This window comes from Molothrus aeneus, chromosome 20 (assembly GCF_037042795.1).
Source record: "Molothrus aeneus isolate 106 chromosome 20, BPBGC_Maene_1.0, whole genome shotgun sequence".
Taxonomy (NCBI): domain Eukaryota; kingdom Metazoa; phylum Chordata; class Aves; order Passeriformes; family Icteridae; genus Molothrus; species Molothrus aeneus.
In genome coordinates, this window is record NC_089665.1 from 10,533,302 (window position 1) to 10,556,752 (window position 23,451).

General features: G+C 49.2%; 1 protein-coding gene across 5 annotated transcripts in view; it reads right to left on the reverse strand.

The window, feature by feature from the left end:
- The window catches only part of MSI2 (musashi RNA binding protein 2), a 198,570-nt gene extending 176,934 nt beyond the window's left edge, over positions 1 to 21,636 (reverse strand). For all 5 annotated transcript variants that reach the window (XM_066563230.1, XM_066563228.1, XM_066563229.1 and 2 more), the window contains exons 1-5: positions 21,555 to 21,636; positions 21,343 to 21,383; positions 21,133 to 21,214; positions 20,683 to 20,767; positions 16,460 to 16,501 (exon numbers count right to left, since the gene is read on the reverse strand). In XM_066563230.1, coding sequence (XP_066419327.1) covers positions 16,460 to 16,501; positions 20,683 to 20,767; positions 21,133 to 21,214; positions 21,343 to 21,383; positions 21,555 to 21,616 — 312 coding nt within the window. In that variant the 5' untranslated portion in view covers positions 21,617 to 21,636. The remainder of the gene's footprint in view (positions 1 to 16,459; positions 16,502 to 20,682; positions 20,768 to 21,132; positions 21,215 to 21,342; positions 21,384 to 21,554) is intronic.
- Between the last annotated feature and the right edge of the window lie 1,815 nt (positions 21,637 to 23,451).

Here is a 23,451-nt window from a genome sequence, read left to right on the forward strand (position 1 = left end):
AACAGAATCCTCCTCAGAAAGGCTCTTATTCCCTCCTGTTTCCTCATGGTCTGAGTTAAACTGCTGTTCCACATGAAGTCATCAGAAAAGCTCACCAGCCTTCAATGAGATTTGATCCAGCCCGGGAATGAAAAAGGCCTGATGGGCACAGGGTGGCAGGCTCAGGTGGACAGGAGAGAACACAGAGCACCCACACAACCTGCTGTGCCCACAGGCCAGGACACCTGGGACAAGACACAGAGCAGCACCTCCTGTCCTCAACTCTCCTGACAGTGCTAACCATGGGACACAAATTTTCATCAGCCCCTGCTTCATTTTAAACACTCTGCAAAGTCGACAGCTCACAGGAACATGCCCCTAGCTGAACACAGAGGGGGAGGAAGCACATTTACAAAACAAATAAAATAACAAGCAACTACCACACACATTCAGAACAATTTCAGAGGCTGATGTCGGCACACACTGCCCAGGGCTGCACTAACCAAGGTGAGCACTGCAAAGCTGTGCCAGCACAGCTCTCTGAACATCCCCTTCCCCAGCTGTGACCTCCACAGCTCATTCTGGCCAGAAAAGGTCAGTGCTATCACAGCTCCTCATTCATCAAGCCTGAATACCAATAACTTTGTCACCTCTGAGAACGAGCCACGTGGGTGCTCCAAACCCACTCTGTTGGTTACGTCAGAGGCTGGGAGATGCTGCCTGAATCCTGCCAGAATGGCAGGAAACAAAAGTGGTCTCAGCGTGAGCAGGGAGCAGAGACTTGATTATCTGCAATTAGCAAATCGATGATTCTTCAAGACGCTGATTTAGGCCAGCACTTCTTATTAGCAACAGTCAAGGAAAGCACAAGGGCAAATTGCATCAGAGCCAAGCCTAGCTCCCAAATATTGTTTCATTTCAAAATTAATATATAATCCTGCAGGAACTCAGATACACACAGACAACAGCATCGCTTCCATGAGGTACATGCTGAACCCAACCAAGTCCCCACCACCATGGAAACAATGCCATTATTTTGCTCCAAATGTGAGTACCTTGGGTAATCAGATGTTAGCAGCCCACGGCGGAGGGCACACACACATTTTAGTGACTGTGCTGGGGTTACAGGTCTGCACCCTGACTGCAGGTGGGAAAGCCCAGTGAAGTCCTTGGGAAGACACTCACGGGGTCTGGATGAGGCCCTTCTGTTTTTAAATACTCGATCTAATTTTGTCTTGTAACATTACACAAGAACACAGCTGTATATTTAGTCTCAGAGTTAAACCATTAATTTGCAACTTACAATTTAGTAATACTCCCCATTAATAATGCCATTACATGGGTTATGTTCACTTTCTATCTGAAAGTTTAACCACAACAGGTCTCACTCAAACAGCTTAAAATTAAACCACTGCTCCCATTTGAGATCAGTCACCACAACAGGTATGGTATAAAGTATACAACAGCAGACAGCTTCAATATACATTTTACTTTCATTTGTCTGAGATGTTTGTGCCAAGAATCCACTTGAGCCTGCTCTTCACTCGATTAGGGAGAAAAATTTGTTTTTAAAATGATTAAAAGCATAACACTGCCCAGTGTCATGTCCTCTCCAATAATCTTCAATTTGTGGGACTGTCTTTGAAACCGTAGCAGAGCAGTTTTACCACTCACAGCATGTATTTTTGATTTAGTAATCCCTACACTTCCAGAGGGGTTACTGGAAGGAAAAAAAAAGATACCATTAACCCATTGATTTTAAAAAGAAAACCAACAAAAAAGCCCAACATTTAGCTATTTTAAGGGAGAATCAGATAGGCTCGAATACAAAAGAGGAATTATGATTTATATACTAAAAAAAATTTAAGAAAGAAAATTAAAAAGTGGGATTCCAACACATTCCCCAGTGCACAAACACCTCAGGACACTGGCAGTGCTCAGAGCAGACCCACTGGGCCCTGCTGTGCTCAGAGGTGCTGAGCTCTGCTGTTCTGGAGACAAAAGGATGGGCCCCTGCGTGCCTTCCCTCCACAAACCCAGATAAATTCCAGCCCCGAAGTACAGGAAATTAAAACAGAATAATAGACTACGAAAAACGCCTCCAGCAGGGAAGGAAATCCTGACCCAGAGCTCGTGCCCTGCAAAGAGTTAAAGCCTCAGCCCCAGCCAGCCCTGCTGATCTTAGTGCAGCTGCTACCTGCAGCCACGGCCCCTCAGTAGCAACACACAAGGGGAAAGTGCAATTTTGAGCTTCTCTTTTCATCTCTATGGTGACAAAAAGCTCTGCAGAGGGAAATCAGGGTGCCTTCCACTCAAAAGGTTTCTCATTTTCAATGACTGCCTTTCACAATATTTTAATTAAATCTCTGGTGGGGAAGATTTAAAGGAAAAAAAAAAATTCGGATTGTGGGGCTCATTTACAACAACGGAGCAAAAAAGGGGGGGAAATGTATTTTATATTTTAAGCATTTTAAAAATAGAAAGATTCTCTGGTTGAAGATTTAAGAATAAATCTACCAGCTGCAAAGTTTTACAAAAGCAGCATGTGAAGGGGCCAGGAAGTCTTTCTGTAGCAAAAACATTTTCTCGCATGTAACGTGTCTCTGGAATTTTAGGAGAGGCTGAAGGACCTGCCAGGAAAGGGCCCTTTCCCGTGGGGCTGAGCACAGGCCAGGCACCCACGGGGTTCTGGAGAAGCCCCTGTGTCCCCCTGCAGCACAGCGAGGGCTGGGGAGCTGCAGGACAAAAGCAAAGCCACGGTGCTCACCTGTGTTCTTACAAGTCTCAGCTCCCTGCTACCAACAAAACACAGCAACACCCACGAGCTGCCAGGGAGGGACAGGTCCATTGCATGAACCCCCAGGCACAGGACACAGGGCACCCAGCAGGACACCCCAGCGTGCCCAGGTGAGCCCATCCTTTCCCCTGAGCGCCAGCAGAGCTGCAGCCCCTGCCACGGGCAGCCTGCACTGCCCAGATGCACAGAACACCTCTGCCACAGGTGGAAAAGCCCATCTCATGGGACAGGGCTGGAGGCACCAAGGAGGCACTGGGAGCACAGGCAGAAAAGCAGCACGGGGCTGAGCACAGGAGGAGCAGGAGGAGATAGACGGCTGGGCAGCCCTACCCAAGGCCACCAGAAGTCCCCACAGACACATGCTTGCCCAGGATGCCCATTTCACTCCAAGGCAGCAGCAGCCAGTGGAGAGTGGGGAAATGATGACTCTGCAATTAGAGCCTCCGCACGGCGCCAAGAGACTCAAGTGTGTTAATAAACCTAAAGCTCTGGACAAAGCACTTTGCCTCTCGTCCAAGCTCCGTTGTATAATGTGGGAATAATACCCCTACTTCATCTGATATAATTGCCAAAATAACATATTCTTCCTGCAAGGTGTGCTGAACTCCCTTGAAAGCAGCGCTGTAACAGCAAGTATCTTGAACAACAAGCCAAGTGCATTGTAAATTGAATTTTTTAAAGTTAACAGAATACTGAAGTAAAAAGTCCAACTAGAGATGGGAAAAGAAAAATTCTGATCCTCTATTTAAAATAAAAACCAGAGCACAGGGAGCTGCAGTGACACCTGAGCCTGGATCCCCCAAATCCCAGAGCCTTTGTCACTGTGCTCAATAGGGAGCACAAGGGATTCAGCCGGGCTGGCCACTTATCCAGCATTCCCCCCTGGCTAGAAATTGCTATTCTGGCAGTACCCAATCTTTAACGACTTCTGGACTAGTCTGCATTTGATTTCAGGGCAAAGGCCATGCCCAGAGGGAGACTCCGTGAGGGACTCCTCCCTGCAGCTCTCAGGTCATTCCTAAGGCCATCTGAAAGACCACAACAAAATGGTTTACTGCTCACACAGGCTAAATATCAAGAGCTCTAACATGAAATACAACCTCTTTTCAAAGCCACCAACAGGCAAAAAGTCTGTTCTTGAAAATAAAACACTGGTCAGGAGTGGGATCATTCAGGACCAAAGTGTTTTTTTAAATTGATGCAAATAGAACTTCCTATTTTTTGTGTAAATTATTAATTTTCCTAAAATCATAATCACTGCTGCAAGTCGAGCTACCTCTGTACGCAAAACCCTTTCCACGTACATATTTTCCTGGGGGAAAAAAGGCTTATCCCCACAAAGGAGTATGAAATAAATTGCTTTACTGAAGGTTAATAATATCCTGTCGCCGTGGTAAAAGACTCAATTACAAAACCTTCAGAAGAGCTCCCAAGGAACTCATCTGCCTGCAGTGACAGAGGCTTAAATAGCCAAAATACACAGAAAGGCTAAGCACTTCCCAAAAGAGAGGAAAAGGGGAAAGAGATGGGAGGGTTAAGTAAAAAACCTGGAAATTGGACACTCAAGGTTATAAAAAAAACCCAAACACACATAACCACAGTTCCTCTCTGCACACACGATTCTCTATAATCTCAGCAAGAATTATGGCCTAGGGAGACCAACACTAATTTTAGTATCAGATTTATTATGCAGCAGGGAGCAGAAATCAGTCAGGCCCGTCTCTCGGTCCTAATGGGCAGAACTGGCTCACGCTCCAGGAAGGCTCTGCTGAAGAATAGCTCAGGCCTGGTGAAAAACAAAGCCCCTGGGGCTCCCCGAAGCACAAACACGCTGCGTTTCTTAGAAGCCACAATAAAACACAATGATACTCCTCATTTCTGCAGCGCTGCTGCCAGAGGAGCCCGAAGCCTGGGAGCATCCGGCAGAGCCACCGCGGGCACCAGAGCCTGGCAGCACTGTCCCTGCTGCCCTGGCACTGTGGGGATGGAACTGGAGCTGTCCCTGCTGCCCGGGCACTGCCTCGGTGCAGGGATGTGCCAGGGACGCGGGGCTGGAACCCAGGAAGGGCGGGGATGAGCCAGGGCTGGAACCCCGCATCTCTCAGCCACAGGGGAAGGCAGAGGTTGAGGCACAGAGCACTGAGAACCACAGCTCCAGCCCAATCCTGCCTCCCCTCTCCATGCCCACAGCAGAGCCCCAGCTCCCCAGCACAGCTCTGTGCATGCAGCACTGCTGTGCACTCACACACACACACAGCTTCCCCCAGAAAGGCACCGTGCTCCCCATTTCTCTCCCCATACCACGGGAGCTCACCACAGGTCTGGAAGCTCCAAGCAGACGTCACACAGGCATCGTGCTCACTCTGCTCTTACCCCTCCATCTTAAACACTGCACAGCCTTCCCTGTGTCTGCCTGTGCTCCGCTCACTCAGGGCACCACTTGCACCACTCTTAAGAGGCTTCACCTGCCCAGTAAAGCCAGGCCTATCCTCAACACCTGTTTCTAGTAAGGCAGTACTAGTTACAAAAGCCTTTTGCAGAGGGTTTCATGACTGACTCACTCCCATCTCTAATGATGCAACACCCAGGCCATTTCCACACATGGCCTCATGCACTGTGGGGACTGCAGCTCCTCAGCCAGCACTGCCCACGGCACAGCCAGGACACCTCAGCCCCCAAACCCTGCCTGTCCCCTCCTCCCCAGCACCTGGGAACACACAGCCCAGCAGGTGCAGCCCCAGCACACTTCAGGTTTGGAATAACCCTCCTCTAAGGCACCAGCAATTCCCTGTTTCAAGTACTGCAGAACACGTGAGCAGCACTTCTGTTTTGCACATCCATAAAACAAGGGTGATGACAATCACTTACCTCATCTCTGTGTGGTAAGAACAAGGGCCACATTTAAACTAGTTTAAAGTCATTTCAGCACACAAGTCTTTCCTGAAAGTAGGATGGTGATGTCTCTAGGAATCTACATACCACAGACTATCAACTAACATTTTGAATAAAACTTTTCCAAGAATCAGTTTTTCACTCGCAGCTCACTCAGCTCAAGACCAGAAACTTTCAAACCATCACTATGTCACTTTATTTTCACATAGTGGGCAGGCAGGCGCACAGCTCCAAAAACTGCATTCCCTATTCTCTGTCTACCTAGGCACTTTGCTAGCAGATTTCTGGTTTTGTTTTTGAAATGCCCTTGGAGCATACTAAGCAACTTAAAAGCTTTGCTTTGAGCTGCTCTAACAGAAGTTAGTGGAGTATGTCCTGCTAACTCCAACACAAACACAATCATCACTAAGAAATGAAGAAAAGTCCAACAAAAACATGCATGATCAGGTCAGTTTTTCACCTGGTCCTAATGCAGTACAAGAGTAAATAAAAAAGCAGGCTTACAAGTTTTAGATTCCCCTGCATCTATTGTCCTCCTTTAAAATAGCTCTTTTGCCTCAAAACTACAGGGGAAAAAAAAGGAAAAAAAGTACAACCAGTCTCCCATCAAACAAATGCCTCCCCCACCACAAAAATCACCCCCAAAGCACTACCTTCTTATGGCTCAAAGCAGCCCCAGACCACGGTGGACTGTCCGTGAGGAGACCACAGCAGCTCTGATTCCGAGCACACGACTGCAACCAGACCTGGGGCTGATAATTGCTTTCAGGTGAGGGACACCTGCCTCATCAGCAGCACAGCAGGGGAGCAACGGACAGGTTAACTCAAATCACCCGTGCCCAATCCTGGCCTCACCCAAAAAAAGCCCAGCCTCTGCACACGCTGCTGCTTCAGCTGCCCAGCCACCAAATCACCTCTTCCTCCCTCTGCCTCTTCACAGCCCAGAACGCGTTTTCACCTGCATAACCAGCACCAATAATCAGCCAAGAAATTCAGGACTTGCTCTCTGATCTCTGTTCCACCTCAAGAAGTGCTTGGCAGCTTCGTTTGCCTGCCTTGATCCAACAATCTCCAGTTCTCAGGAATGCGAGACAAGCAGGTGCTGCTGCCCTTCTCTCAGCCAGAGCCAATTTAGAGCATTTCAAGGAAACACACCAAGGCACTCCTCAACCACCAAGGGCTGCACCTGCCCAAGACCTCTACGAACATTAAGAAGCAGCAAAATTTGTCTGACCATGTCCATGTAAGAAGTTTACCCTGCCCCTGCATTCCTTCAGCTGCAACCAGGATGAAATAAGATTCACGAGTAAGGTGTTCTGCAACAATACTTGTCCTCTCCTACCTGCTTCTCTCCCCATCACTTTCAAGTGAATTACTCTTTATGTTACTTTCCACACACTGCAAGAGATCAGGATTACACAGCACCAGCTGAATAATGTTCTGCTCACTCTATCATCAGCTTCATGCGTTCAGATGACAGTGATGGGGACTATAAAGGCACCAAGACAGATAATCACTGCTTATGTCTGCAATTATAGTTCCAATAAAGCTTCTTCATGGCTCTTTAGCACTAAGGCTTTTGGACTGGTAACTGAATTGTTTTAATATTTTTTTCTATTCCCTATTTTGTTCCTTTCCTATTGCATATACATGCTTAATCGAGAGAGAAGACAAATGCCTCTACTAAAATATCCACTGGAAATACCTACAAAAAGAGGTCCAAAAATCTAAACTGACTTCTTATGACTACCACAAAATCAAAGCCATGCTCACAAAACTTTGGGGGAATCATAACCGTGGAAGACTTTCAACTATCATTGTATTTGATGGGGAAGATTAATGACATAGTGGCTGTGACCAGATGAAAAAGAGAGAGGAAAAAATAAAACACAGGACGATCACAATTCCCTTCTCATACATAAACTGCCAGGCATGTCACACAGAGCCTGCTGCTTCGATCCCAGCTCCTGGGATTAGGTGAGGCAGGAGTTTAGAGCACAAAAGGTGCTGTGGCAGGAGATCCCCATTGCCACCCACCCCTGGGGTCCCAGGTGGGCTGGAAATGCCCCCAGGCAGGCATAGTGGGGGGACAGAGGCTCAGGATGCTGGGGCAGCCTGTCCCCAGAGCTCTGCAAACACATCAGGACAGGATCCCCATCTGCACAGGACTGGGACACCACGGCACCATCCCTCCCAGCTGCTCCCATGGGCACCCAGAGGGGAGTGGGCACGGCCTGTGGCACAAAGGAGCCAGCCAGCCCCCAGAGGAGCCTCTGGCATGGCTGTGGGGAAGAGCAGCTGAGGCTTATCTGGAGGCAGAGGCCCCCAGGACACCTGCAGTTCAGCATAATTCTCCTCTCCTCCGTTACTGAGGGCAGCCCTCTGAGCCCACCACAGTCCTCTGGCAGGCTCCCCCCTTGCCCCCAGCACTGTGCCCCAGCCCCCAGGCTGGTTTGCAGCCATGAGACCAGCATGAGCCATAATTCATGGCACCAGCTCCCTTTCACATGCTGTGGCTGTGCATCCTTATCTTGCTTCCCCTCCCTGGAGCTCGGAAGTGCCGGCGCACGCAGGAACCTCAGCAGTTACAGCTCCCGCCTGAACCAGAGCACTGCCACTCCAGGCAGGGCCTCCCTCACCAATTTCACAGTCAAAAGCCGTTAAAAACAACAAAAAACCCAGGTCAACCCCTCAAAGACAAGTGGCATAAAGAGCTGGCAGCGTACAGTGCTGCTCTGCCTCCCACACTTCCTCCCCAGCCCAGGGATGCTGCCAACATCCCCTCAGACAGAGCAGCCGTTCACTGCCGCACCAAACCGGGCTCAGGAAGCTCTGTGCCACGCTGACATCTCTGCAAAATCCCCTGCTGCCCTTCCTCCTCTGACCCCTCATCTCCAGCCTCAATGGCAGCATCAGCACCAGGCCCACAGGGCCTTGGTTGGGGTCCTACACGCTGTGCCAGGACCACCAGAGTCCGACCAACAGTGACTCTGCTTCCTCAGCTCCCAACCCCAGCCAACAGCAGGACAAACCCAGCCAACAGGGGGCCTGGGACATTTCCACAGCAGGTTTAGGAGGGTCTTTTTCACCAGGCAGCGTTTGAAGAGGGTACAGTTAAATGCTTGGTGTGTGCTCAGCAGGCCAGCAGCCGTCCAGGGCCGGAGTCTCAGAGCTGACCTACAGAAAGTGACTGGGGAGGAAGATGAGATGCTGGTGCAAATCAATCAAAACAACCCCAAGCACTTTACAGTAGAGACTGTGAGGAGAGGGAACTCGAGCTGCAAGAAGCCAGCAGTTTTTGCTGTAGTGGTCTCAGGGCTTGCTCAGTACTCACAGGAGAGATCTCTCAGGGATCTTGAGGCATGGCAGAGAACAAGACCTGACACCACCCAACACAGTGGCTGGTAGCAGTCCCAGACCGAAAGGTGGGGCAATACTCCCCGTCCTCAGAAAATTCCTATCGTATTTCCCATCTCAGCATTACCTTTGGATTTCTTTTCCATTTTTCTGTTCCCTCCCACAATTCATTGAACACACCATGCTGCTTGCTATAGGCTCTGCAGGTCTGCCAAACACAACAGCAGAAGTAGGCGAATTTCACCGGCAAAGAAACATCTTTACACTCATTCACACACTTTGCAAACCTTTGGCAAAAGGATAAATGCTCCATGTACATATGGAGCCCTGCACACAGCTCGGGCTGGAGCAGGGAATCACACCAACACAGCTCTGAACAGAAATGACTGATAACACAGCCAAAAGGATAACAAAACAGGAGCTTCACTCCTTCAGCAAGCACTGCAGAAGAATCCCTGGCAACATCCCCTTCATCAACACCTTCTTCCAGCAGTGCAACAAGCACCAAACCTGCCAGTGCTGAGGGCTTGCAGCTGGCAAGCTTCTGCCATAAACCAGGCCCCTGACTTGAGCAGCATCTCCCAGTCCAGTGGGATTCACGGAGACTTACACAAACACCCAGCTCCTTGCAACCTCCTTCACACCACACCACACTGCCCTTTGGGAAGATTGCTGAACAGTGTTCATCCAGCAACTGGTTAAAGCCTCCCCAGACTCTCTATCCAGCAGGCATTCTCTTTACACCAGCATTCATGAAGCTCAAAGTCTTGTCTGCACTTCACAGTCCCTATTTTAAATAAATCCAAACTTCAAAACTGCTCTTCACCCTATGCTCCTCACCTTCCCTTTGATGCAAAACTGACCCACAGAACAACATAAAAATGAGCTCTGAGTCAGGCATACTAAAACACTGATTAAAACAGCACAGCCCAGGTCTGGGAGCACTACAGAGGAATTCTGTACCCTCTGGGCCACGCCAGCACTCCCAGGGGCCCAGCCCTGAGCCAGGAGGGCTGGAGCTGCACCAGGACCCAAGGAGCCCTGCCCAGCCCCATCCCACAGTTGTGTGGCACACACGAAGGAAAATAAAACCAGGGGGACTTAACTTCGAACCCTGGGAACTATTTAATTCACCAGATATTAGTTTCTTTGCCCCACCCCACCATTTTTCCCTCCCACCTGCCAGGCCACCTCATTACTGTCACTCTGCATCAGTTCTTGCTACAGTAGTTTTCTTGGACCTTTGCCCCTTCAGTCAGCTTGAAACCTCTTCCCTATTGTACATCAGAGTCAATGGGAAATTAATGCAAGTCTTTGCTGGGGGAGGGCAGGGCAGAGGCACTTTCTGCTGCTGTCAATACTTCTTTTCCTTCACCCTTCCTGCCACCTACACTTCACCAACATATTAAGGAGCCTTGTCTTCATCTCACTGTGCTCGCCGAGGTCTCTGGGATTATTCCTCATGTGCAGAATTGCATGAGCCTTAGCAGGGTCCTCCTTTATAATACAAAGTTCCCAAGCTTCATTTAAGCCCACTCAGTCACAACAATACACCCCGCTGCAGATGTCCCAGCACGGGGAATGACTGAGCAGGGGAGAACAACTTCCCAACATTCTTCAGATTTTCTCTGCACTCAAAAAATAGAAGAAATACTTTCAACAGGAGAGCAGTAAAATGCCAAAGTTTAGAAGTAACTTATTAATACCGCATGCTGATCTGGCTACAAAGCTTCACAGTAACTTTCAAATTACTCAGCAAACCGCAATTTCTACAGCAGTAATATCCTAAAAATCATAGGCCACGTTGAACACTACTCACATAGTTTACAGAATTATTCCAGTGACTAAGGCAAACAGAATGTGTGATTTCAGGGCTAGAGACTAAATTAAGCTTCAATAATGACTTTTTTTTTTAAGTCTGATGCCACACTGACCCTGTAATCAGTTTTTTGAGGAAACAGCAGAATAGTATTTTCTCGTGAGTGAGATCCTCTAGTGGAGGGGGGAATATGAGAGAGATAAAACTGCCTATCTGAAGGAGAAGTGATGGAACTGACCATATACAAAGTACTGTCAAATACACAAAGTAATCTTTTAATCTTTTCTGCTACGGGCTTCACAGTTCAACAAAGCATTTAATAATGTGCTTTGAGCCCATGCTGATTCAGCAAAGCACTTACCCACATGCTTATGCCAACTTAAGTATATGCTTAAGTGCTTTCACACAATAGGGGCAGAGAAGACTCAGGCCCTGAGATGAACCATTTTCTGAAACAAGCTGGTTTTCCCTAAGATGACTGACTATTTACAGCTTCTCTTCACTTTATAGCATGACCCAAAGTGCATTTGCAGAGAACACTTAAGTACAACTGAAAAGTCAAATAACTATCAGGAGCAGCAGGACCCAAGGTAGAGCTCAATGAACTAGAATTGTTCTTTGCTCCTTCTCAGCACAACATACATCTTGATGCACACATCCCATCGTGCCCTGTTTCAGTGGCTCTCCTCTAAAAATAAGTTCCAAGTTGCCTTTAATGCTCTGGATTTCACAACATTTATGAGACTATCACCAGAGTCAACAGGCTAAAAAAAGAATCCATTAGCATTAACTGGCCTGTCACTGGCAGTGACAAATAAATGAATTTGATGGTTTTAGATCAGTCATTAGTAGACCTACCCCCGGGCTGATAAAGGCTCAGCACTTTGCAGAGGAGATGTACTCAATCTGGAAGCAGAGGGGATGCACAGGGGTGTTAGCATGCTGCTCTCCTTCCATTTCCCTGACCTCCCTACCTCAGAACCTTTCCTGGCATTTTCAAGTGCACAAAAGTCACCTGGTAGATGCCATTAAAAATAATCCAACAATTCAGGAAAACACAGGCAATGTAGAACCTCCTTTTTAAAAAAATCCCAGGTCAGACAGTGTTCAATTTTAATTTTTAGTTAGCAGCATGTCAAAGGGAAGGAAAGTACATTAGGACTATTCCTAACGTGAAAGACATCCTTAGGCAATGAGAATGGAAATACAGACATTTTAACAAGCACAAGACAGTCTGTGGGGATTCAGGACAACATGAACAATCTACCTGAGTGATTGGGGAGAAGAAATACATGTTTACATCTCCAAAATACAGCAGGTACAGAAATCCTGCTCAGCTCCTGCTTCTGACAGAACTCACTGCACTCCACAGAAGGCCCTGCACAGCCCCTTCTTCCTCTGGCTGTGACATGCAGGGACAGAGGTCACCCTCTGCCTCAGCCACAGCACAGAGAGCACAAACCCCAGCCCACAGACAAGGGTTCCTAAACCCTGATCCTCCACTGCCTGGGTTCCTAAACCCTGATCCTCCACTGCCTGGCTTCCTAAACCCTGATCCTCCACTGCCTGGCTTCCTAAACCCTGATCCTCCACTGCCTGGGTTCCTAAACCCTGATCCTCCACTGCCTGGGTTCCTAAACCCTGATCCTCCACTGCCTGGGTTCCTAAACCCTGATCCTCCACTGCCTGGGGCTGCGTTCACTCAGACTCTGAAACTTTTCCACTGGCCCATCCAAGCCAGAGGGAAGCAGATTCCAGGAGCAGCTTACCCTGGACCAGGGATCCACATCAAGGGTGGTTGAACAAGACACCCAAACAGTGGCCGTGGACCACCCAAAGAAATCCCCCAGACCATCTGGGAAGGACTTCACACTGCTCTGCACACAGATGGCACCGTGATTATCATCGAGCTACTCATCCAGGCCTGATGCCAAGATCAGGAAATACTTCCTCTCTTACTCCACCCAGACCTGCAAATGCAGGGGAATCTAAAAAGAATTTTTAAAAATCGTTGGGAAAAGGTCTGACCTTGCTGCTCTTTACAGCCTGGTGGGGAAGGAAGGGTGGGCAGGAAGGGAAGAATCCTGAGTTCTGCTACTGTGTCCAGTTCACACTCTTTTGAGAAAAAAAAAAAAAAAAAAAGAAACTTCAAAGTCTACCTAACACCTAAAATAAGATGGGAAGTAGTAGGACTAACCTGGAGGAGTTTATAGGCAGAAGCAGGGGAGAAAACAAACAGAACTCTTGATTTTCAAGGTCCATCATTTGCTTTGGAATAAAATCTCTCCCTGCTACTCTGGCTGAGGCTTATCAGACAGCCAAGGGACGTCACACCCCACCCACAGCTAACTTAATTGGAATCAGACATCCAAATCCACTGGTTAGCTTTAAAACACAATCCCAGGTTAGCCTGGGTGCTATCCCCAAAGGCCATGCCCTCCATTTGCTGCTCTGGAGTCCCACGCCAAAGGAGAGCTGCTGGCACTGCCTCCTGCCCAAGAAGGACCAGATGTGCACAGCTGCTCAGACAGTGCCCTCAGTGCCCAGGCAGACAGGAAACCCAGCTGGCCATGGGCACTGCGTGGATCCAGGGCTGGCTGGGGCACAGGGGGCCAGGACAGTCCTGCACCAAACCCTGTGATGAATATTCTCCAACCCAACAGAGCAGGAAACATCAGAAATGGCAGGCTATGTGTAATAGTGAGTCAATTATTGTGGTCTTCAGTATTCTAAAGGGGGGTACAAAACTACTGGCACCCCATCACTGCTGCGTTTGAAGGACTTGTTAAATCAGCAGAGTTACAAATGATCTCCTGTTACAGAGTGCCTTCCAGCACTGGAAGCAAGGCAGACTTTTATCAAGGAACAGCAGCCCCGAGGAAGGAGACATATATTCACCAGAAGCCCAAGGAGTTCAACCCTGCAGCAGATTTCCTGAAACAACAGCTTCAAGCGGTGCTGGCCTTCCCAAGGAGAGCAGGATTACACAGCCGGGAAGCCAGGGGAGGCACTCAGGAGGGTTTCTGCAGGCTCATGCTAAGGAAAGCAGGGAAGAACGCTGGGCTGTTCCAACCTGCCACTGCCGGCTCGGGAGCATCTGCATCACCAGAGAGGTGTAAAAACCCGAAATAAAGCGTTTCACTGGGCTGGCTTGGAAAGGGCAGGGCTGGGCAACTCCACCGGATCGGGAGGGGAGGAACAAGTGAGTGTGGGCTGGAAAAGGCAGGGGCAAAGCCCAGCTGTAAGGACAGGCGATGGATGGATGGATGGATGGATGGATGGATGGATGGATGGATGGATGGATGGATGGATGGATGGATGGATGGATGGATGGATGGATGGAGGCAGGAGAAGGGGGAATGCACCCCCAGCCTTGCTTCACCCCAGCCCCCATCACTGCCAGGAAAAGCACAGGAAAAGAAAAAACCCCAAACAAATCCCCATTTTACTAAACATACCAGGAAGGAAGATTACTCAGGGAAAAAAACCAAACCAAAACAAAAAACAAATTCTCTCCTTGCACCTAGAGAGACAGAGACATTTCATTAAATGCCATTAATCTCCACAGACCCAAGCATTAGCTAGTTAATTAGACTAAAGTACAGTCACATTTTAACGCTGAGCATTCGCTATTCAACTGGGATAAATGAACAAGTAAAGTCCAAAACCTTAATTCAGTATCTAATTAAAAGAACAGAAAACAAAATATTCAGATTATGAAATGCTTGCCAGAATAATACATCGTAATTGATGTAAAATCTGCTCTTTATTGCATCTGATTTTCTCCGGTCTCCAAATCAGGCTGTTTTCAATCTTCAGATTTTTTTCAAGTGCCCCGTAGAAATCCCAACGCTTTAGAAAGGACAACTGTGTAAAAAGCAGCAGCAGACACTGCTGACCTCTCCAGAGAGAGCGAGCTCCTGCTAAGAGTGGAATTTGATGTCCATTCCAGCATTTGCCCCACGCTTGAAAGATGTCTGTTACCAAAAACCAAGGGAAAAAACCCCCTACGTGTAGAAAAACAAAATCCCCTTTGTCAATACAACCTGATTTTGCATTCTTTAACACAAAAATTTAAGTCACTAATATGCTCAACACAAAACACATCCTCGTTTTTTTAATTGTTAGAGAAGAAATCACATGGGACAGTTTAACAGCTCTGTTGTACCCATTACAAACTTCTCCAAATAACACTGTAGAAACAGATAACTGGCACTGAAGACAGTTTAAAATGTAAATTAACCTTTAAAAGGTATTGGGAAGGGGGATAGGCCCATCAAGCTCAAGATCAAAATTCTGTTAACTTTAAATTGTATATTACAGAGAGCATCAATCCAACAACATAATCCAGAAGCCACAAGCCCCACACACTATAAACTCTTTGCTCAGTGCAGAAGCAAGCCAGGCACACTATTATTCACCAATAAGTAATTAGATATGTCCTAGGAAGAAAAGAACCTCTAAACATTTGCCTACATTAGTCTGGTTTAAAATTCTGCGAGTAGGCTGTCGGGGTTTGCTTTCTTTCTTTTTTTAAAGAGCTCCCCAGCACCTCTCCTGTGCCATGCCTGGGGCTTTGAAATGACACAGGGTTTTTCCTAAATGCCTGTTTTGTGCAATACTTAACATCATGGTTCAACACACCCAGTTACACTGCTTGCTTTCATGAGGAGCTGTATACAATAACAGTTCAGACTTCTGGTCAGGTAGTTTCCCACCACCAATTTTAAACCTCTCTTCCTTATTGACTTGCATGTACAACTTTGCAGCCTTTTTCTCCCGTTTTTACCAGAAGACTGAAGTTACCCAAGATGACAAGTGTGTACACAAGTGCCATACATCAGTTAAATTAAGCTTTTCCAATAGACTCTCAAAAACAAATTTAAAAAAAGTCAATTGCAAAAGTTTTCTTTCAGCCTCTGGCTTTCAAAATCCACACGCTGCAAGTCTGGCTTTGAAACTGATTTGTTTTCATTAGGCACAACCTAAAGAGCAACAAGCACTTGTATTCCACGGGCAGCTCCTGCAGGAGAAACGGCACCAGTGGCATTTGGAGGGAGCGCAGGGGCACAAGGGCCTGGGTCCCTGCAGGTGCCCGTGCCACGGCCAGGAGCGGCCACTCCATCGCCAGGCCACTGCTCCGGCCAGCCTGACCAGCTGGACCCTCACAGCTGGACACTCACAGCTGGACACTCACAGAACAGCCAGCAGCCCCCAGACCTCACCAGGAACTGCCCTGCGAGCCTTACACACAACTCCGCACACATCTCTTGAGTTACACAAAAGAAAATTTGCAAACAATGAAGGCAGAGATAGATCCCCATCCATCACAACCACAGAACTGAAAGCTCAGCTCAAAACAAGCCCGAAGCCTGCACTTAATCCAAGCACTGTTCATAAACCCAGCCCAGTGCCCAGGCTCCGCTCCCGCTGCCCAGCCCGACCCAGCAGCTCTGCACGGACCCAGAGCAGCCTCCTGGGCCTCAGCCACGCACTGACCCCCCCAGCAGCAGCTTTAAAAGCTTTCATTGCCAATTCCCCGGCTGAAACCCGAACTGCCTGGCAACAATGATTCTCTGTGTGCCTGAAATCCTATTATCGATCCTCCTACTTACCTTGGGCTGTGCTCGTCGGGGAAACGCAACTTTAGGGTCAATCTGAGGAAAAAGAAAGGGGAAATCAACAGGGTAGCTTTGGTTGTCATTTCACATTATTTTGATTTTTAAATCACTGAATTATTAATCCCTCATTTCTCAGGCTTGCAATTCAGCACACCGGGTCATCCAGAGCTACTCTGGAAATGATAGGTCACAGTCTGGGTTTGTCTGGGGAGTTTGGCAGGGGTGGGGAGATGGGAAGGCAGGAAGAAAACATCTGTCCTGCACTTCTCCTCCATCATCTTCTGGGCAGCAATCCCCGTGGGTGCTCAGGGAGCTCTGGACCAGTCTCTGGGTGCTGCCCCCACCACCAAAACTGCATGTTGAGGACTACCCACATGCCCTAGAGGTTGCACAGAAAGAGGGCCAGCATTCCTGACCAACATCTTAACTTGGTGGCTTTGACACCTGCCCCTTCCTGCACTTGGGCTTACAGTTACTTCTTTTTTTCTGCTTTGTTTTGCTAACTGACAAGCAACACCATACAAAAAAGGAAAGCAAAGTCAAATTATTCACATTTCAATTTTTAAAACTGAAACATTTGAAGGACTAGAGTCTCCTCCATAGTAATATGCCCAACTGATGAGATTTACTCACTCTCAAAGAAAATATGTGAGCAATAGAAAGCTCCAAAGGGGCATTTCTGGGCTGGGGCGGGAAGGGAGGGGAGTAAGGTACAAACGACTTTCATGTGTGTGACATATACACGCACTGAACTCAAAGTAAACAACTTCCTAAACAAGGTTTCCATTAAGGAGTTACTCGAATTATCCATGTATGAAGCACGTCACCACAGACAAAAAGAAAGGGGGGAAAAAAAATCCTTGCTTTACCCCCCTGGCCTGTTTTAAGATGCAGCGTTGGCTCCCCTTGCGCTGCATGAATTAGCACGTCCCCTCTGCATTCCCAAATGCTAATTCTGCAACCCCACACAACTTCCACGGGGGTCATCTCTAAAAAGGGACTCCTCTCTCCCATTCAAAAATTACACGGAACCAAAAAGGCACGGCCGCAGACACAAAGAAATGGCAGCCGGTGGTGTTGGAGGGAGCAGGCAGCTGAAGGCTGGATGTAAACAAAACCACCAGACCTTCCACCAGCAGCTCCCCTACATCGCGATACAGCGCCTGGGCGCTGCTGGCTTCGCTGCTGGCTCTCAGCAGCACCTGCACACAGGCATCTTCCACAAAAAGGGTCTGGAAAAGGATGTTCTGAAGTACTGGATCCTACCTGAACCGTGCAACCTGCAACTGCTTTCAGTGCTGTCCTTGCCTGTGCAACCAAGTGATGCCACTAACGCTGGCAGTGTTAAGCATATTCAGGAGGACGGGCTTTTTTAGAGTTTGGGACTGGCTTTTGTTGTGTTTCTCCCCCCTCAAGCAAACCCTGATGACGAAAAGGAGATGTTTCCATTTGGTGTTGTTATTCCTGTGGTGATAAATATTCCTGTCACTGCTAAATAACCACGGGTCTCTCCTAAAAAGCAGTTTTACTCAATTAATTTGTCAAAATGGGAAATACCGCAGACATTTGATGTGCAACTGATAAACTGATTTGCCTCTATCAGATACAAATGTTGTACCTTTTTTAGGACACACCTGAGAAATGAGCGATTACATGCCATTTTATTGTTCAAAAAGCATAAAAAGTGAAATTATTTATCTAGAGAGCTAACCTTTTCATAGAGATTAACATTATCTACAAATATATTCAGCACTGACTAGGCATTTGTCTACTGGGGAAATACAACAGGTACGGATTTTCCACAGCAATACCCAAAGGTGGAAAAATATGCACTTTTCTATGTTTGCTCCAAAACTACAGGTTTTCCCACCAAAGAACACCAGGCCCACCAGAGGGACATCACTGCAAAGTCCTGCTGGTAAAAAGCTGGGAGAGCCATTAAACTCCAAAGCAACACATTCATTTTTGAAGGTCAGTTCAAAGAGCATGGAGTCCCTTGCACCACAGCGACAGATTTTCTAAAAGAACTGAATTTTCCTTCCCACAACCTTTTGCATAAACACCACCAGCCTTTGAAAACAAACACTAGCAACGAATGTGGCAAATCCATACCTTTTGCATAACCCTGTCAACTATTTAAACAACAACCAAAAAGAAAAAGAAAAAAAAAAAAACAAAACCAAAAAACCAAAGTTCTACCAAAAAATTAGTTAGTTAGGTACAATTCTACTTACTGTATCTACAAGTCCTCTAGGAAATGACTATAATACTATTTCTGATATGAATGGCCATTACCTAAACAAAGCTTTTAACGTAACTGTAAACAAGAGCGACGTTTCCATGCCAATACCCAACCGATCTGCCTCCTGTGCTGAACGTTGAAACAGAGTCAAATGCCTTGTTATACTGCACAACAGTTACTACAATACTCTACAAATACACGCCTGAAAGGACCTGCCTGCCTCTGTGCTTCACTTTTAAGTTGAATTACTGATTCTAAGGTCAGTTTTGTATTTGGATTGATTCAATCATTATCACACAACCAAAACCGGGGCAGATTTGCCCCGGTGAAGCTCTTCACCCCTCCCCCAGAGAAGAGCAAATTAATACATTGCAGGGACTAGACTGTGATACAAGAAAAAAGCTGGGGGAGGACCTAATTATAGTCAGAAATATGACAGGGTGTCCTCCCATGATTTTTTTTTTTAAACTCTTGTTCAAGATACTGTTTGCCTTTGTTCTTCTTATCTAAATTTATCTTTAAAAACACATAGAGAATATAGCTGTACATGAAAAGTACGGCGAGTTTAATTTCAGGAGCACGGTTGAATCAGTTATCTTACCATATCTGATTAAACCTAAAATCAAATTATTAAGGCATGTGAAAGCATGGGCTTCATGTTCAGGCAAGCCCAGCAGAATCTGTAGGTCGAATTAAAACACTAGATTCCACCTGCTTCCACAAGAGCTTTAGGCTTTTTGTTTCCATATAAATTACATTTAAAAAAAACCACATCCTCATGTTTGCTCCCTGCTTCTCCCTTTCCTCATTGAACTATAATCTCGCACACACACAGGCACCCCTGAGATGTTGCAGCACCGAGACAGGATTGCTCCTAACAGCAGGCTCAGGTTAAAATAAACCCCTTAAGCCCCAGAAGGCCGCCTGTAAACCCCAGTGCCAGCAAGGAGCACGCTCGATGTGCCCAGCAGAATGTCTCTGCAGACAGCTCCCTTCCCAAAACACAGCCCCCTCCAGAGCCAGCAGCACCAGAGCACTGATGACCTCTAGCAGTGTCCTTCCCCCCTCCCCTCCCAGCTCTGCCGAGGCTCAAAACTACAACCAAGCAGGAGGCACAAAACTTCATCTTTTTGCTTGGCCTTTGCTCACAGGGAGAAAACAGGGCCCAGAGCTGCACTTGCCCGACACCTTTTGTTTGACCCAACACCGAAAGCACCACAATGGGGCAGGGGGGCAAACTCAGGCGTGGAATTTTTGTTTAAAAAAAAACCCAAAAATGTAATGTTTATTAAAAAAAAAAATCAGCTGCATCTCACAAGCATTTTTTTCCTTATATTATGCACTGGAGACTGAGCGCAGCAAAAAGCTCTGGAGAAACAACAACACATTAAGACTTGTGCTTCTCTACCACATCCACTCTCCAGCTCTTGCAGAGCTTCCCATAAATTACCGCGTGCATTTCGCCGGGGCCCTGCCATCACAGGTGAGGGGACCTCTCCAAAAAATGACTTTGGAAATGACACGAGCAGCAGCTTTCTCGGTTTGACAGTAAGTCACTCCCACCTTGAAACGCGCTCAACAATACATAAATAATCAATCAAAAGAATCACAAAGTTCCCTGCAGAAAGCACGCCGCAGCCCAACACCAAAAAAAGTTGGATTTTACTCCACGGCTTTTTCAATGTCACCGCTCAATAAAATATAAGGCCGGGGGAGGAGCCAGCGGTCGGTATGGGTGAATTCCGATTTCAAAAAAAAAAAAAAAAAAAGAAAAAAAAAAAAGAAAGTTACCGCTTTTGGCAAGTTAAAACGCAGAGTCTATAAAAAATATAAAGGAAAAGCCGAGGCACGCAAGGTCCCGGTTCAATGACAGCCTGGCACCGCCCGCGGCACCGGCCCGAGCGGGGCTCGGAGCGGCCGGGTCGCGTCCGCGGGTGCGGGAAGGGCGGCGGGCAGCCCCCGCAGCAGCACCTACCGTCTTGGAGTCCAGCTCGTGGTGCGGCTGGGCCAGGACTTTGTCTACACTCGCCGGATCCGCGAACGTAACGAACCCGAAGCCTCTGCGAGAGACAAAGAGCGAGGGGATGGCGGGGGGGTGGGGGGGGTGGTGATGAGAATTAGAGCCAAAGGGAGAAGTCATAAAAATAAACCGCTGGGTCCCCCTCCTTCCACTGCCCTCCCCCGAAGCCTCCGGGAGCAGGGGCGGCCGGCTCCGACCCCCGGCCCCTCTCCGGCTCCACCGGCCGCTTTGTTTCCTGCTCCGGGCTGGAGGGATGCGGCCGGGGAGAGCCCTCCCGCAGCGCCCCACGCGTGCGGGGGGATGCGGGGCTGCGATTCTGGGCCGGCACCGGGGGCTGCGGGTCCACCCGCCCCGACCGCAACTCGCGAAGTTTGTCAGCCCGAGCGGGGTGGGCGGCGGTTTTACCTGGAGCGCTTGGTGGTGGGGTCCCGCATGACCATACACTCCCTAATTTCTCCGAATTTGCTAAAATAGTCTCTAAGGCTGTCTGCGGAGAGATAGCAGAGAGAGGGAGAGGAGGGTCAGGGATGGGGGGCGCGGGCAGGGCCCGGCCGGCGGGACGCGGCCCACGCGGGGCGGGACACGCGTGGAGAGGGGGCGGCGGGCGGGGGTTACCTGGTGAGGTTTGCCAGCTGAGGCCGCCGATGAACATCTTGCTGGAGGGAGAGAGCAGAGCGGAGTTGAGCGCCGGTGCGGGATCGGCCATTTTGACGGGGCAGCTCCCGGCGGGGCGGAGGGGCGCGGAGCGGAGCGGCGCGGAGCGGGGCGGGCCCGCCTGACCGCCCCTCACCGCCGCGCTCCGCGCCCCCGCCGCCCCGCCGACTTACCCGGGGTCGTGCTGCGCCTCTCCGGGGCTCCCCGAGGTAGCCTGGCTCCCGTCCGCCTCCATGGCCGCGCCGAGTGAGAGCCCCTTAGAGAACCCCCCCCGCCCGCCCAACCCGCCCCCCCCGGCCCGGCTCCGGCTCGGTTCGCTCCGCTTGCTTTGCCCCTTTTTCCCTTCCCCCCTCCTCCTCCTCCTCCTCCTCCCTCCGCTACCGGAGGATCTCACTGGAGAGGCGCTGGGGCAGCAGCCAGATCCGTCACACGTGGGATCGGCTTAGCTCAGCGCCGCGCCGGCGCTCCCTCCCCCCGCCGCCATCCTCCCCTCCCTCCATCCCGCCCCTCCTCGCGGGGGCGGGGCCTCCGCCGGCGCGTGGCCCTCTGTGACGTCACTGTGACGTCACCGCGCCCTCCCCGCGCAGCTACCGCCCCCCCCCGCGCGCGTCCGTCCCTCACGCGTGTCCGCGACACCCGGGACTGTCCTCATGGCACTGCCCTCATTGGAGTGTACCCCGAAACTGTCCACAAGAAACTGTCCTCATGGGAGTGTACCCCCGGGGCTGTCCTCGTGGGACTGTCCTCATGGGACTGTCCGCATGGGACTGTCCCCCGAGACTGTCCTCATGGGACTGTACCCTGAGACTGTCCCCCCCTCATGGGACTGTCCCCCTGAGCCCCTCACACCCTGTCCAGGCCCCCCGACCCTCACGAAGGGTGGCCTTTGGCTGAAACTGGCTGTTCCTGCCGGCCCCCTGCTCCGCTCCCCACCCCACACAGCCCAGCCGGGCGTCCGGGGACAATTCCGGGGGCTGGGAAGTGCCTGCTGGGTGTCCAGGAGAGGAAAACTAAATTTTAGGGACTCGGGAAATTTTCAGAGACATCAGTGGGTTTTGAGTTCCTCCACCTGTCCAGCACTGAGTGCCTCCCACCCAAAGACCTCCCAGCTCAGCAGCCAAGCCTGCAAGAGCTGTTTTGGGGTTGCCAACTATTTCCAGCTCAGGGATTATAATATTTTCACTGGGGCTGGGGGCAGTATGCGGACGTACTTTCCAGCAGGGACTAATGAACAAGGTGGGAATGAGCGGACGTGCGCAGGGCTGGGAGGTCAGGCCCACTGGAGAAACACCTCTCCTCATGCTCTGATGCTGACCGCTGTAAAACAGGATATAATTCCCTTTATTTGGTTTGTTTTGCCATGAAGTGCTGAACTCTGGCTCAGCAGTGGGGCAGGCTCTGCTCCCTCAGAGCGGGCAGGGAAGAGGGGCTGACCCGGCCCTGCCCCAGCAGGGTGAGCAGCACCAATGTGCAAAGGAAATGGATGGGGGGGATTAAAGAACAGTCTTTTTCTCCCCTTTTGAGCTTCCTTTAGATCTTAGCTATTTCTTGTAATAATCACCGGGAAATTACTAGTCAGGAGAGCGGTTCCTGGGGTTATATTACCCCTTTAATCTCTCTGGCAGCGGTACAGAATTTTAAAGGGGTTCCAGAATGAACAAGCACAAGACAGATTTTGCTGATGGACAGAAGGAACTTCAGTGCAGCTGCTTATGGCTCAGAAAGAAATTTTGATTGCTATATATTAAAAGGAAATCTCCACTGCTATCCCTTCCATCAGCAACGTTACAGGTCAAATGGCTTTGGGAAGACTTTATCAGTACGTTCTCTCTCCACCTCCCTCAGAGCTGAGGCTGGATTCAGGGATGTGACCAGTTTCAATCTGCTCAGTCGGTTTTGCTCCTTCTGAGCACTCTGCTGTCACAGCAGAAGCCAAACCCATGGCACCAGGGATGCTCTGGGGACACACTGGGCACCTGAAGCCCGGGGTGACAAACCAGGAGCTGCTGTCCTGCTCCTTTGGCAGCAGTTGACAGCACCCAGCCCCAAAGGTGCTGTTCCAGCCCCAAT